Source organism: Monodon monoceros, unplaced genomic scaffold (assembly GCF_005190385.1).
Source record: "Monodon monoceros isolate NGI ecotype Baffin Bay Population unplaced genomic scaffold, NGI_Narwhal_1 Super_Scaffold_1, whole genome shotgun sequence".
In the NCBI taxonomy this organism is placed as follows: domain Eukaryota; kingdom Metazoa; phylum Chordata; class Mammalia; order Artiodactyla; family Monodontidae; genus Monodon; species Monodon monoceros.
Window position 1 is genome coordinate 44320676 of NW_021703765.1, and position 16315 is coordinate 44336990.

Below are 16315 nucleotides of genomic sequence, written 5' to 3' on the forward strand. Positions count from 1 at the left end.
CTTTGACTCTTCATCATAATTTTTCTCATGATGAAGAAAGAATTATGCTTCCTGTTTTCCACGCCAAATAATACGTCTACTCGTGCCCTCAATTCTGTGTTCTCTCCTGAAGGAATGTTCTCCTGTTTCCTGTGGTCTTGGTCTTCCCTCCTCTGCAGGTTCCCTCCTACAAACCCCACTGGTTCCTTCATAATCCACAACCCACAGCATGAAGTCAGAGCTCTTTAACGTGGCGCTCCAGACCCTCTAGCACACTGGTCCCAAAGCCTTCTTTTGTCCAAGCTCCTAGAATTCCTTACGTCCTGCTAAGGAACCACTGATGCCCTCCGCCCATACAGCCACATGTCAGTCCTTGTACAGATCTGAACTTATTCTATTCTTCTCTGTCTTTTGTTTCCCCTGCCTGAAGATTTCTGTCCCATCTCTCTATAGAGCAGGCTAATGCTCACTCTCCAAGAGCCGGGTCCTCAGCCCCTCCCCAGGGCACACACAGTGGCGTGTGTTCCTCCGGATACACGGAGACCGTGTTACGTGGACAACATACCTGCCTGCCAGCTCCCGGTATTCACTGAGGTCCATGTGCTCCTCTTTTCACCTTGAACAGGAACCTGGAAGAAAAGTTCAAGTTACTCGATTTTCTTCTTGTCAACAGCAGACTCCTAAGAAGGGCAGCCCATACTCCCCTCTCACCCCTCCCTTTTCCTGGTCTCCTTGGAATCTGGCTTTCCGCCTCCTTCCCCCACTCAGGATTCACTCAGGCCGTGCCTATATTCCCACTTGCTTGGAGGGCACTCATATAGCGCAACAATTAATGGTACAGACTCTGGACTCAGAGAGACCTGGATTCAAATCTTTTCTCAGCTGCTTATGACTCGGTGTCAATGGGCAAAGCTTCCCTGGCTCCCTAAGCCTTGGTTTCCTCCTCTGTAAAATGGGGATGAAAACAGTCCACCTGCCTTATAGGTTTATTTTGAGGACTAAATGAGACACAATGTATGGTGTGGCTCATAGTTAGTGCTCCTTTGCAATAAATGTTATTTTTTTTATTATCAAGGCCCTTAGAACAATGCCCCGGTATACAGTAACCATTCAAAAAAAAATGTTTTAGCCCACAAACTTACAAGGTAGATAGCACTGTCAGCCCCATTTCACAGATGAGGGAACTGGGGCTTTGCATTTAAGAATTTGAACAGGGTCACGAACCTGCACTTCCCTCCCAAGTTCTCAGACATTATTACTTACTTGTCCATCCTTGAACTCAATGCATCTTTTCAAAAGCAAACCTATCATCTCCCTAGATCTGTGCTTCCTGAGGAATTTTCTATTTCATGTGATCAGTGTGCCACCTCCCCAGTTTCCCAAGATCATGGTCTATACCTCCCTTTCCTGTGCCCTGCCTTCCATCCACTGATTGATTTAGCCGTCAAGTTCCTCTCAGTCTACCCCCAAAATGCGTCTGGCATTCATTCCTCCCTCCAGGTTTGGAGGACTGGTTGAAGGCACCCTACGAAAGCTTCCTCCCATCACTTCTTCCTACTCTCACTATGGTTGCATTGCACATTTGGCCCTGTGACCCATTCATATTTGTCTCTTTCACTTAATGGCAGCCAAGCCATCTCTGGTTTTGTTCATTATTTTGTCCAGGTAAGCACTACACTGCCTGGCACCTAGTAGACACTCATTAAATGTGTGCCAAATGGATGACTGACTGTTCTCACCTCTTCGTTCACTTAGAGCACTCTAGTTCAGGGCTCTAGTTTCAAAAGTGCGGCACACAAGTATAATGGTTTTAACTGATACATGTAGGGAAGCCTCTGGGGAAAACCAGAGACCAAAAGTCTTTTAGATGCTACTCCATCAAGTAGAGACTGCCCGAGCACAGGCATTGTATTGTGTTTAGTTTTAGAGTTATATTTATGGCAAGTGATGCTACTTTTCCATTTACAGTACTTTTACAATAAATTGTTTTTTAAAAGGGAGTTCACGTCAAGATAAATAGTAAGTGACTCACGGTGTAGAAATACGAGGATATAGTAGAATTGGGAAGATGGTATATGAATCAGTTTAGCGGTTTGGGAAACAGTGAGCTAGTTTACGCTCCCAGTATATATGTTTTAATGAATAAATGATAGCTAGCCATGTAAATAAGGAGATGGTTTTTCCCAAGCCTGAAGCGATTTTTATAGTATAACGCAAGGCCCAAGGTTTCCCATACATTCATCCACCAGCTACAGATTCAAAAGCATTTGTCCCTTGCTTATGCTGTGTCAGGCATTACGCTATATGCCAGGGACATAAACGTCTGCAAAGCGATGACCCTGGGGAGGGGTGTGGGCATGTGTGTATGTAGCTGGGGAGGACAGACAGATGGACTGATAACAGCCTCAGAAACTAGAAACAGTGATAGAGGTGTGTCCTGAGTAGGCAAACAGCTCTTCCTCAAGGACTTTCAGAAGTCATCTCTGAGGTGACTTTAAGCTTCGTGTTTGCTAGGCTCAGATAAAGGGCGAAGGGTATTCTGGGCCAGGGTTTCTCAACCTCGGCTCTGTTGACATTTTGGACAGGATAAGTCTCTGTTGTGGGAGCCTGTCCTGTGCATCGTAGGTGTTTAGTAGCGTCTGTGGTCTCTACCCATTAGACGTCAGTAGCACTACCCAGTTGTGACAACCAGAAATGTCTCAGGTTATTGACAAATATCCCCTGGGGGAGATGTAGGGCAAAATCGCTCCAGTTAAGAACCACTGATTCAGGCCGAGGAAAATGCCAAATGCAGTGGCGCAGGGATGCGATAGGCATTTGAAGATAAATACAAACAGCTCAAGGTATGGGGTCAGTGAATGGAAGGTGAGAGCTTTGGTGGGAAAGGTGAGTCACAGACATGGAAGGATTGACAGCAAGCAGAGGGGTTGAGACTTTGTCCTTTCTAGAACAGAAAGCAAGGAAATGTTTTTAAGCAAAGCCCCCTTGATCAGATGCGAAACTATGAGGGTGGAAAGTCAAATTCTTATGAAATCTAAATGTCAGTCATTCAGAACCAGATGCCAAGTGACTAAATTAGGCAAGAAGCTCTAAATAGTTTGGTTGTCTAAAACATAGACTGCGATGACTTCCTTACTAAATGTAAAAGCATTTTTACCAATCACGCACTTAAAATTGGAGATTGTTATTATTTACCAAGTTGGTATTTTTCTTTACTCGAAGAAACACTGCATTTTAGAAATAACAATGTTCTTTTGTAACTTAGATATCTGAAGACTTGCTTGAAGCAATAGGAAATTTCAGGCATTAGCTACTGATCCCAATATTTCAGCTCAGTGGAGAATTGTACATATTATGCTTATATAATTCTAAAGATCACTGTAAAGTAGACATTAACAAAGAACCATATCTCCAGATAATACCTATGTACATTTTTTATCTTCTGTAAAAAATTCCATTTTTTTCTTTTTTGAGAATGTTCATCTGTTTCTGCAAATAGCAGCCAACAAAAATGGCATTTCAAAGTCATAACAAATTTTTATTTTTCATGATTTTCAGCTGGGAGGCTGAATTGAATGCCCTACAAAATTCTCTTGTTAACTGTGAGAGCATTAAGCCGAAATGACACTCTTGATTGGGAATGGAAATCATTGAGAAATATTTTAGCCTGTGTAAGCATTATGGTGAGGGGTTATGGGTTAAGAAAAATTAAAATGGCTCAACCAACACTATTCCTTTGTTTCTTTTTTTTTTTCCAATCAAAAAAGTGGGTGTTTTTTTTGGAAGACAAAGGAAAAGGAACTGAAATAACTGCTAGAGACTGGCTTTTTGGTGGACAGACACTAAAAATTGAATGTGTGAGGTTTGACTTTCCCTCCTACCCCTTTCTTTGCCTTTTGCCTTTCCCACTAACAACTGAAGCAAAAGCTACAATTTGTGTCTGTTCTCTCTAAGCTGCAGAAATCCCTCAAGAGTGGCCATTCATAATGTTGGCTATATTTAGAATTAGAGAAAACTACTCGTTGCAGTGGCTGTTTATTTTTGTATGAAGAAGCGAGTTTTGTTGTTCAGGATGTTTTAACATGTTTCAATGATCTATGTTTTTTATCTGTGCCAATTTCCACAGAGATTTCTAATGATTTCGGGTATTTGTTTTGTTTAGGTTTTCCTAATACAGAACTTCATCAACTAGTGCTGTAGACATTTCAGACGATCTCAAGATTTTTCTCTTAGACACATTACAGCTGAATATGGCTCCCCTTTAAAAACTTCCGTCTGGAATTTGAAAGCAGTGATGCCTATTTGATATTAACCATCTATATGAAAATGTATCCATATTCATTATAGGTCTGTGGACCCAATGAGTGTTATGCCCAAATAGCAGTCCACTGAGTATGCAACTATTAAATGCCTACTGTGTTACAAAATGAAGGATATAGACACAAACCCTTTATTCTGGTTTTGACTTCATTTAGCAATGTCTCTCTCCTCTATAGTTGTAAATAGTATACACTAATGGAAATTCGGAGAAAATTATGGTATCAACCTTGGTATAATAGAAGGAACATCTTTAAGGATATATAAAAGGAAAGCATATATATTTATGAATTATATATGCTTTCTTCTCTCTCAAGTTTCTTTATTGTTTTCAGTATCCTAAACCGAGTAGAAATTAACGTATGAGAAAGTAAATACAAACCACATGACTTGAATGCTTGATGACAAAGTTGTGAAGTTCAGAAGAAAAAGAAAGGTTGAGACCAGATGGAAGTTTCAGCTTCGCAGTGAATTTCACACATCTGCCACGCTTTCCTTTCCGCCAGTAGAGGCGAAAACATATAGTTAAATCTCTCTAGACAAGGACCAGACCTGTGCTTCACAAGTTAAAGTAAACTCCACTTGGGAAATTTTGAGTCCTGTTAATCAGGGTGAATAATTCTGTGCTTTCCGTGTGTAATCAAGAGCCATTTACAGAACAACTGTTACGTCTTCTTGAGGAATTCGTTTCATTTAAGTTGTTATCTTTATGTCTTTTTAGAAAGTGCAACAGTATACGTTAATAATTCAAGCTACAGACATGGAAGGCAATCCCACATATGGCCTTTCAAACACAGCCACGGCTGTCATCACGGTGACAGATGTCAATGACAATCCTCCAGAGTTTACTGCCATGACAGTAAGTACAGACTGTCACTCACAGAAGTCTAGGCCTGTGGTCCATTACTGAGAAGTTTTGTCATGAATAATAAATGCGTTAAAACAGAGCTGGAACTTGCTTCATTCTTCTCATTGTAGAATGGCTACTGACTCCTAAGTTTCCTGTCACTTACACCAGGGTTTTAAATAAGGCACCGAAGTAATTTGTTTTGTCGTTCTCTCCAAGTCCACTGATAAAGTTGTTAAAACATGCTGCCTGGAAGAAATGCCCTAAAAAGACTTCATGCTGTTATAACAAAATATTCATGAATATCTTCAGGTGCACGAACCACGTGACTGATAGATGCTACTTTGTCAGCATATAATTATGATCTCTTGAGTAAAATGATTTCCTTCAGACAAGTCCTTTACTCCTGCCCACTCCCCCCCACCCAGATACTCACCGAAGGACGCTAATTTAATATTAATGAAACTGTAACATAATTTAAAAAAAAAAATTTGAGGGCCAAAAAAAGTTATAGTATTTTTAAAGTCAAACATAAATGCTGTGATTACCTGCATTACTAATCTCCTCGTTTAGTGTGGATAATAAAGATTTAATGGGGTGGTAAAATCAGGGCAGTGTGGTCATCAAGACACACTGTCCTGCAGCGGCGCCTGTCGCTCCTCTGACTGAGATTTGTCTTTTCTTATAGTTCTATGGCGAAGTCCCTGAAAACAGGGTAGATATCATAGTTGCTAATCTAACTGTGACAGACAAGGATCAGCCCCACACGCCAGCCTGGAACGCCATCTACAGAATCAGCGGCGGGGACCCCGCCGGGCGCTTTGCCATTCAAACCGACCCCAACAGTAACGATGGCTTAGTCACCGCAGTAAAAGTAAGTGCGATGGTCTCTCTGATGGCGACTCTGCAGCAACCCATATACGCCACCTACCCCTTAGTTTGTTATTGAATCTCAGGACTTTTTTCTTTTGAACATCTGTGAATCTGAGTTAATGTATTTGGAGGAGTCACGTTTGTTATTTTTCACTTATGCCGAGGCCAACATAGATAGTCTCACTTTATCCCTGGAATATGATTGTGTTTCAGTCATTGGGGAGTTTTAACAGTGAAGACAGGACAGCCCTCAACAGTGCTGTCAGTGCCATGGATATGTTAGTGATATGTTACATCATGGATTTTTGATGGCCAATTGATAGCTATTAAGAAGGATGCCCCACACGTACTATTCTTATGTCTACAGGTTGCTATTAGAGTATTGGCTCAGGGAACAAACCAGAAAATATCACAGATGTAATACAGGGTGAGTGTAGGCAAGGAGAGGACCTACGCTCTTAAAAGTTTTCGAATTTACATTGCTGTTTTTTTTCTTTTTTTTTAAGCATTAGCTTGCATTTCCTTTTGTGTTTTTTTTTAATTTTTTAAATTTTTTATTTAATTTTGGCTGCATTGGGTCTTTGTTGCTGCACGTGGGCTTTCTCCAGTTGCAGCGAGCGGGGGCCACTCCCTGCCATGGCGCGCGGGCTTCTCGTTACGGTGGCGTCCCCCATCGTGGAGCACGGGCTCCAGGCGCACTGGCCCCAGCAGTTGTGGCTCGCGGGCTCTAGAGCACAGGCTCAGTAGTGGTGCACGGGCTTAGTTGCTCTGCGGCATGTGGGATCTTCCCAGACCAGGGCTCGAGCCCGCGTCCCCTGCATTGGCAGGCAGAGGTCAACCACTGTGCCACCAGGGAAGTCCCTACATTGCTGTTTTTAAGTGCTATTTTCAAGACTTTAAGAAATTGGTCCTTCTGATCCTTAATTGTCAAAAAAAAAATAAAACAAAGCTGAGCGCCGGAAGTAAAAGGGATGTTAACTTCAAGGTTAACAAATAGATGGTACTAACGGATGCAAGAGCTCTTTGAAGCGATCATCTCTTTTTAGCCACCCAGGGAAGAGAGCTGCTTCTTTGCCGCGCGTCCGAACATTCTTGATTCGTAAGGGAACCTGAATGTTGGTCTTACAGAGAAAGGTGTACTAAGGGCTCCGTTGCCAAGAATGTTATATGTGCATGAGTAGAATGGTAATCTCCCCCTTGAGGTGGGAGTGGGAAATTCTCTGAACACAGCATAGTGAGTGACAGCACCACCCCTCTGTGTTCGAATCCCAGCTCCGCCCTTTGTAGTGGAGACAACATGGCAGGTTTTTTAAGCCTCAGGCTCTTACACAGACAGTGAGGAGATAACTGGTACCCAAGTCTCAATGTTGTTCTGTGGGATAAATAAGCTTAATACCCATTAAAGGCCTTAGCAAAAGTAAATGTTGTCAGGGATGTTTCATGGAGCTAATGCGCTTACTCAAAAGAATTGTCTTCTTTCCTGGCTTCTTTACCGTCTTGTTGAAAATAATTCAGAAAGGGAAGTTGAACTGGGGATTGTAGAGTGAGAGGGAAGAAACTCTGAAGAGTTGAGGAGGTGGTCTAGGTGAAGAAACTGGTGTGGTCTGTGCTAATATCGTGGCTTTCTCGTAGCTGCTGCCCTTGGTCCTTCTTAGACTCTCCAGGATGGCATGAGAGCTCTCCAAGCTCTTTTTTTCATACTGTTATGCACAGTAATGCTTACCTGCACCTCAGCTAGAAGATGATCAGGGAAATTAAGAGGGAAAGTCCAGTCTGGTCCCTTGACTCCTGGTAACTTTTCTATTGACAATGGGATTCAGTGGAACTCTGGAAGTTAATATTTACATTAAGGTTATTTGCTCATTGCCTTTATCTAGAGTGGCATTCTTAGATTTGGGATTTGTACAGACCAGTAAAATCCCCAAAATTATTTTGGAAAACAGCCAGAAAAAATAAAGTTTTTAGTTTGCTAACTAAGGAAAAAATAAAAGTCCTTCTACCTACAAACACTACTGTTTATTTAAGGTGTATATGTGTGTGTACTCTAAAATGTATACTTCAAATTATGAATGATACTTTTAAATAGAGTAAGTTTAGCTTTATGAGGAAAAAAAAAAACATTTTCTAGTTTTTGTTTTGTCCACTTCATCACAGACTGGTAAAAGCTTTCCCAGATGAGGAGTGGTCTTTGTACCAATGTTTGAGAGTACAATCTACACCATCATGTTCTCACTTGATCCCAGATTATTTAGTATTTTTTTTATTTTTGGTCAACAGTGCTGTTCTTAAGAATAACTCAGTTGTTAGATGTAGCTAAATAAATACAGCGTGCAATAGCAATAAGCATTATTTGGTGAACATAAATCTGTGAAATGCCCAAGATATATAAATATCTTATATAAGTAGGTTAAATTACGATAAATGTTTCAGTCAATGGCCATGCTAATGCGTATTTTCCAGAAATTTGAGAGGAACCTGTGGTGCAGTGAATGAAAAGCTAATGTTTTAGAAATGGAGTTGCTAGAAGGATAAACTGCAGAACGCAAATATTCTTATTTCCTGCAAAAATATGGTTTCTCCTTTAAAAAAATTTTTTTTTATTTTTCCAGCCAATCGACTTTGAAACAAATAGGATGTATGTCCTTACTGTCGCTGCAGAAAATCAAGTGCCATTAGCCAAGGGTATTCAGCACCCACCTCAGTCAACTGCAACTGTGTCTGTCACAGTTATTGATGTGAATGAAAACCCTTATTTTGCCCCAAATCCTAAGATCATTCGCCAAGAGGAAGGTCTTCACGCCGGTACCATGTTAACAACGTTCACTGCTCAGGACCCAGATCGATATATGCAGCAAAATATTAGGTATCAAATGCCATTTTGTAATTTACGTTCTGTTCTATGCTGTGCACAAAATCTATTCGCCATCTGAGTGAGAAATTTTCATTAGCACCCAAACTCCTTACTACGAGATTATTTTCAATTCTTTGATGAAGTTTCTTCAGTGGACCCATGAGTGTATTATGTCGGAAATATAAGATGGATCTACTCATGTATTATTTAAAGAAATAAGTTTTCAGCCTCTTTTCTCCTGTCCTCTTTCCTTTTTTAAAATCTTTAGTAATAATTTAGCCTGTGCTTTTATGCCAACCATCACGTAAAGTTTCTCCTGTGAGTAAATAGGGGAGTCTCAGAAGCTTATAACATTTATCTCTTCCCCACACATCAGGAAGAAAAGAAAACTCATGCCAACACCAAGATATAAGAGCTAATTATCTTCATCCCTCACCTGTACAGTGGTTATAGGACTTACAAAACATATCTGTAAAGATTTCCAGCCTCAGCAAAGTCTAATTTATCCTTCCTAATGAGGGAGTAGATGGTTGGCAGAGCATACTCCACATGACTATTATCCATCGCTGGTGATGGTAATTTTTAAAATTAGCTCATATTTTATTTAACTTCTTTCGGAACTGTTGCTAACAGATAAATAACTGCGTATCTTCTTCATTTCTCTATACATTGGAATCAAGATAGAGAAATAGCTAGTGAATAGGTATCCTGGACTCCTGCAGATTTTTACCTCTCAAAACACAGGATATGTTTTCCAATTTGTCTATTGGTTTCCCAAGCTTGAAAAGCTTACCCCCACGCCAAATAAAAAAGGAGGTTAAGCTGATACAGATAAATCTGCTCAGACCATGGGACTTGCCTTGAAGGGTGTAGTTCTGAGGCTTGGCCCAGGTGGGGAGATCCTAGGAGGAATGGGAATTGGTGGGCGGGGGCAGGTCCTCCCCACTGTGACCACATCTCCACCATGATAAGGTGGTAAACGTTTTAGGAGTGTTCTGTGATAGAAAATTCAACTTCTATGGAAATTTCTCTTAAGCCCTATACATTAGGGCTCCTGCGCACTTAGAAGATATATCTGAGCTATTTTTTCTGCACCGTTGCTATCCTATGAACTAGATAACAGCTTAAAATCAGACCTGTCAAATCCCCCTTAACCCCAAACTGCAGTAGGGAGACTGGGCTCCTGGTCTTTCCCCTGGAACACCTATGCAATGTTTCCTGTGCGCCTGCCCATGCAGCACACAACTTTCACGTACCTCCCCAAACCACTGCCACAGAAATTCTTTCCCGCGTTACGGCTGCATGTCCAACCATCATCTACAAAAATGCAAGTTAACGCACCGGTTTCACCTGGGACTAAACCTGAAAAATAGGCTTTATTTTTTAAGTGTCATGTCAAAAATATTAAATGTATGTGCTTTCATTTTGTAGATACACAAAATTATCTGATCCTGCCAACTGGCTAAAAATAGATCCTGTGAATGGGCAGATAACTACAATTGCTGTTTTGGACAGAGAATCTCCAAATGTGAAAAATAATATATATAACGCTACTTTCCTTGCTTCTGACAATGGTACGTAATTAAATATAGTCACTGTATTATCCTGGATGTTGTTAAGAGCGTAGAGCCTTATCACAAATGCATCATCAGGAAATGAAGTTTTCTACAAAACCCAATTGTCTAGAAAACTGACCTTCATTCTTCTAAGGCCCCAATTTCTATTTTCCATTTCCACTGGGCTTTCTGTGATACATTCCCTGTCTTCTGTAATGAATGTTCCCAATGTCCTTAGACCCTCCGTGGTCACCTAGTATTGTGATCACAAGCCTTTGTGGTTTTTCTGCTCTGCTGCACCTTGATGCCTCAGTGGCCCAGACACAGTGGTTTTTGAGGTGGTCTTTTTATATTTCTTCTAGTCAATGTGTTTGTTGCCATCAGTTTGTCTGTATCTAGCATTTTTTCTAATTCTCTACCTCTAGTCTGCCACAGGCTAGGAAACTCTAAATTTCATGCCTAAATTGAAATAATTGAGTACTTGAGCTTTAGTGTGTTGGTTTTGAAAAACATAAACATATAGTTTAGCATCTATTTTATTTCTGGGTCTCTGCTGGATTCTAAATGGCTGATATTAATAGAGAGCACTTTTTTTTAGATATGTAAGATGAAAATGACTCACGTTAAACTGGAGTCGGACTTGTTTCAGCTCCCAATATGACATGGTTTAAGAGTGAAGCTTTGAAGTTCCACCTGACCCCCAGGGTCCAGACTCCAGTTCTATCATTTTCTAACTGCAGGACTGGCAACAAGGTTTTAAATCTGTCCATTCCCTTTTTCTGTTAAATAGGGATAATGGTAGCAGTATATAACTCATAGCGTACGGGGGAAGATAACAAGGCTTATACATGTAAAGGTTTTAAAACAGTGCCTGGCACAAACTAAACACTCAAATAAACATTTCTATGTGTGTTAATAGTTTTAAAACTGAATCATGACCATCTTCTAAAATCATTTTAATGTTGGACTGTGAATGTTAGCATCTAATAAAAATAGTAGGCTTTTCTATTTGGTGGCTGAGATATGCAGTTTGAAAAACGTTGCATATCAACATTTTTGATGAGAACAGTTTCAAAGAACCTTTCCAAATCCTGTATAATAAGATTCAATGAGATCATTATCTGTCAGAAATCTACAAGGTGACAGGGCCAAAGCAGTATTTCTTATACTTTCTAATATGAGACCTACTGTTCAAATATTTAGAATTGAAACTTGGCAGGAACCTCTTCTGCCATTTCACATCAAAGCACGGCATTCGTGTGTGTTGTATCTTGTCTCGCCATATGTAAGTGGTAGCTTTCTCCACAGTGAAACTTAAAGTAATATATCTTGCACCATTATGTTGAGATTTAAAGAGCTATAAAATTATATGTATATATGTTGGTTGTGAGTTACAACCAGATTTTTCATTCACCAAGGTGGATTGTTTTCTACTTGAAAGAGTGTTTGATACAAGAGAGAAGTGAGCAGTTAAATCTGTGTAGCTGTGATGCTTTGCAAATGCACTTGACTTTAAATCACAAGACTGGATTTAGAGCCCCAGTTCTGCTCCTTAATAATTGGACAAGCTGTTATAATCTCTGTGCCTTTGTTTCATTATTAATTGTTGTTTTTGCTGCTTGCTATTCTGTGAAGTTGTTATGGCAGTCAAATAATATTAAATGTGATAATAAATGTGAAGCTAACTCAAACTACAAAGAATCATAGTGGTTCTGGTGCTATTAGCATATGGTGAACAGCCATCCTACTGCTCCACCTTAAACTCCCTGCTCTCAGAGCCACCCATACTCCTTAGAGAGGTCCGTGGAGATTTCTCCTTGTCCCCTCCTGAGGAGTGTATGTGTGCACCTTCCTAGTTTCATGACCTTGGGCAGGTCACTTAAACCTCTGGGTTTCAATATTCAGCCTTATTTAGAAAATTCCTATATTTCTATTATATTAGATTTATATAATATATATAAATTACATAATTAAATGTAATTGTCTTATATATTTGATATAATGTTTATATAATAATGTTCTCATTACATTTTATATATTTGTTATATATTTATTTATAAATATTTATAACACAGCAGAGTCCAAATCACCAGTCTAAATTTTCACAAGTGACAAGTACAGAGACCACATTTTATAGTGGAATGAGAATGGATTTGGGGTCAGGCAGACCAGTCTTTACTAGCAACCCTACCACTTCTAAGAGGGTGCGACCGTGACCAGTTTACAGAAACTTCGGTGCCTATCTGTTTAAACCTACTTCGTAGGATGACAATGAAATAACGTATAGGGAGCAACCTAATACTTTCTCAAGGAAGTAGTTGGTTGATCAGTAAATAACATGTCTCTTCTCCATGGGCTCCTCCCCAAGATGAGGTCTGTGGGTCCATATCACTTGTCTGTAGACTGTTTCGATATTTCAGAGCAGTGTCTGAGCTTGAAAAGCATTCTTGGGTTCTTTTGTGCACACGGCTTGGTTCTCCCTCAAAGAGTAGGGCCCATGAGATCATGAGCCCGGGGTTCTGCTTCTCTTACAATCCCCGGTGCCTAGAGGAGCGCGATGTGCACGGGGCCCAGAGTAAGGACGGCGAGGGCACCGGATCACGCTTGGCCGGGCCAGGGGCGTGCGCATGCGCCTTGTTACCGCCCCTCAGCGCCAGCAGCCCCAGCGGGGGCAGCACAGGGTCATCCTGCAAAAGAGGCATGAAGTGGCCTTGTACCGAAAACAGTCTGCCGAGATGCTGTGGCAACTACATTCTTCCAAGGTTACGCAGTGATAGGGGCAAGCAGGCTGGAAACTTAGAGTTTCATCGTAAGTGAGTCTCAAGGGAAAGAATTGTTCAGCGTCGGTTTGTGGTTTTTTTCTCCCTTTTAAGGAATCCCTCCTATGAGTGGAACAGGAACGCTGCAGATCTATCTACTTGATATTAATGACAATGCCCCTCAAGTGCTACCTCAAGAGGCAGAGACTTGCGAAACTCCGGACCCCAATTCAATTAACATCACGGCACTTGACTATGACATTGATCCAAACGCTGGACCATTTGCTTTTGATCTTCCTTTGTCTCCAGTGACTATTAAGAGAAATTGGACCATCACTCGGCTTAATGGTGAGAACAGGTTCATTATTTGAATATATGTGCAGTTGAGAGGCTTTGACCTGGCATGAAAAGTTAATTTTAAGTGCTTTATTATCTTCCCCTTAAATGTATTTTAAAAGCTACTTAAAGTTTAAATAAGATATTAGAAGCCCTTAAAGACAAAAAAAAAAAAAAAAACTTGACAGTGCAGGATAGTTGAAAACTGCTTTATATCTACCATTCGGGAGTAATACGTTCTGGAAAATGCCATGTGTTTTTGAATCGTATAATGTATGAACTGTCAGACTGTATTTTTCCCTTTTTTGTATAGGTGATTTTGCTCAGCTCAATTTAAAGATAAAATTTCTTGAAGCCGGGATATATGAAGTTCCAATCATAATCACAGATTCGGGTAATCCTCCCAAGTCAAATATTTCCATCCTTCGCGTGAAGGTTTGCCAGTGTGACTCCAACGGGGACTGCACAGATGTGGATAGAATTGTGGGCGCAGGGCTGGGCACGGGCGCCATCATTGCAATCCTGCTTTGCATCATCATCCTGCTCAGTGAGTACTTTCCTCGTCTCTTAGGTGTAATTCTTGTTGCTTCTAGGATGTTTAGCAAAGTAACTTTTTATTGTCACCTTTCATCGTAACCTAACAACTCTCTTCCACCTCTGAGCATTTTCTTGCAGCCACGCCCACTTCAGAATGAGAGAAGCCCTGAGCATCCTTGCAATCACTTACGTGTTTGCAGCAAACCCAGCCAGCCTACCTCTTTCGTGCCCTGTTGCAGTTTTCTGATGCTGATCGCTTGGGGAGCTGTAGCAAACTCTTTTCATAGAAAAATATTAGACAGTGCTCAGTTGGAGCCCTTCTCTTAGGATTCGAGTCTGAATTCATGGCACGTAGCTGGTGATTTAGGAAAATAAGTGTATTGCTTTCCTCCATATAAAGTGCAGTCAGCAACCTGCTCCAGCCATGCAAGGATCAAGGTATTTGTTTTTGACGGGCTGCATAAAATAGTGAGAGATTGTACTTCATACAGCACATTGGATAATAGAAATGATTGCACAGCTCAATAAACTGTCTTTAGAGCAAGTCTAGATTAAGGAATTGCTCCTTTTTAAAATACTTTGCAGTCTTTGGTTCAGTGGAATGCAAGGAATTAACCACTGGGAAGTACTTTAGGAGCCACTTGTAAGCATGCAGGTTAAAAGAATAAATTGCCTGGACCCTGTGTTGTATTGTTGAATAGCAGCAGGACTTAGTTTACTGTGCGGTCATGCTATGCACCAATCACTTTCTTGAAAATGTTGGCCATTTCTTTTATGTTTTCTCCATTTGCAAGTGTTCTAGTAATTTAGAATGCTGTCCCTTTTTTTTCTAAGCAATTACTGTAGAGGGCTAAGCATTTTTTACTTCCTATGTGGAGACTACTCTGACTATAATTTGAAACCTACGTGCTGTACTAATAATCCACTTGCTAGATTTAGCCCTGGAACAATGGCAAATGAGATCATGTATCTGGCTTTAAAAGGAGGATATTTACTTTTATGGCCAATAATAAAAATGTGCTCAAATAGAGTCATTAAATCTTTTGCTTCAGGATGTAAACTGATAGCCCCAGATTTTAGAAGGAATGTGCACTAGATGTACACTTAAGGATATGTTTCAGTTTCAGCTACCATGGGGCATATACACCAACCTTATCAAGAAAGACTTAGAGCTGATGGATTGTGGCATGAAGAAGTGACTCAAGCCATTTTGAAGGAAAATGAATCAATGCTGATTTTAGCATCAACGCACTGGAAAATTTATGATTCTAATCCTGGCACAGAAATGTAAAGCATGAACGCCTAATGTTATTTCAGTGCTCAAACTAATCCCCTGGCCTTCTTACCTGAAACATGCAGTGGAATAGGAAACAGAAAAGTACAATAGTGCAGTAGAAGGACCCAGGCCCTTGGGAGTCAAAAATCCTCATGATCAAGTCGCTGATCCAGGTCTAATGTACTACCAAAGGCATCTTGGCAAGCACGTCCTGTCCTTGACAAGTGCCCTTCTCTCTGATTTGGGGAGTAGAATGATGACGGATCAACTGGAATGAAACAGCAATTAAATAACGAGTGACTATTTCACTTACTGTTGTTTGCTGTTCTAAAATTTACAAGCCATTATATTAAGCGTATCCTATCCTCTGGCAAGACAAAGTAAAAGACAGAAATAGTTTTTGTCCCCATTTGTAGATGGTAAAACTGAGGACAGACGTCCACTCAGTGAGTTCACAGGGCACCAGTTTGCAGAACCCGGGTCCTCACACTCTAAACCTAGCGCTCAGGGCCTCTGCTTTGTCTTGTCTCTGGTCATGTGAGGCCAGAAATAGGTAACAGAGTAGAAGACACATTACAAGTTTTCCAGCCATATAAGTATAAATTTTTAATGTCGAAGACTGTGATTAGACAGGTCGAGTTTTTAAAATTACAACACTGTACGTCTTTACTCTCTTTCTGCCTAGTCCTCGTTCTGATGTTTGTAGTATGGATGAAACGTCGGGATAAGGAACGCCAAGCCAAGCAACTTTTAATTGATCCAGAAGATGATGTAAGAGATAATATTTTAAAATACGATGAAGAAGGTGGAGGAGAAGAAGACCAGGTGAGCAATGTTTTAAATCTTTAAATCTCTAAGTGAAATTTTATCATCTTAAAATTAAAGTGGTGGGCTTCCCTGGTGGCGCAGTGGTTGAGAGTCCGCCTGCCGATGCAGGGGATGCGAGTTCGTGCCCCTGTCCGGGAAGATCCCACATGCCGCAGA

At 40.6% G+C, this 16315-nt stretch overlaps 1 protein-coding gene across 2 annotated transcripts in view; it reads left to right on the top strand.

Moving 5' to 3' along the window:
- CDH2 (cadherin 2) overlaps window positions 1-16315 on the top strand; it is a 214749-nt gene that overhangs the window by 167160 nt on the left and 31274 nt on the right. For both annotated transcript variants that reach the window (XM_029219312.1, XM_029219321.1), the window contains 7 exons: window positions 5018-5155; window positions 5832-6017; window positions 8626-8879; window positions 10299-10441; window positions 13297-13530; window positions 13832-14065; window positions 16017-16156. In XM_029219312.1, the coding sequence (XP_029075145.1) occupies window positions 5018-5155; window positions 5832-6017; window positions 8626-8879; window positions 10299-10441; window positions 13297-13530; window positions 13832-14065; window positions 16017-16156 (1329 nt within the window). The remainder of the gene's footprint in view (window positions 1-5017; window positions 5156-5831; window positions 6018-8625; window positions 8880-10298; window positions 10442-13296; window positions 13531-13831; window positions 14066-16016; window positions 16157-16315) is intronic.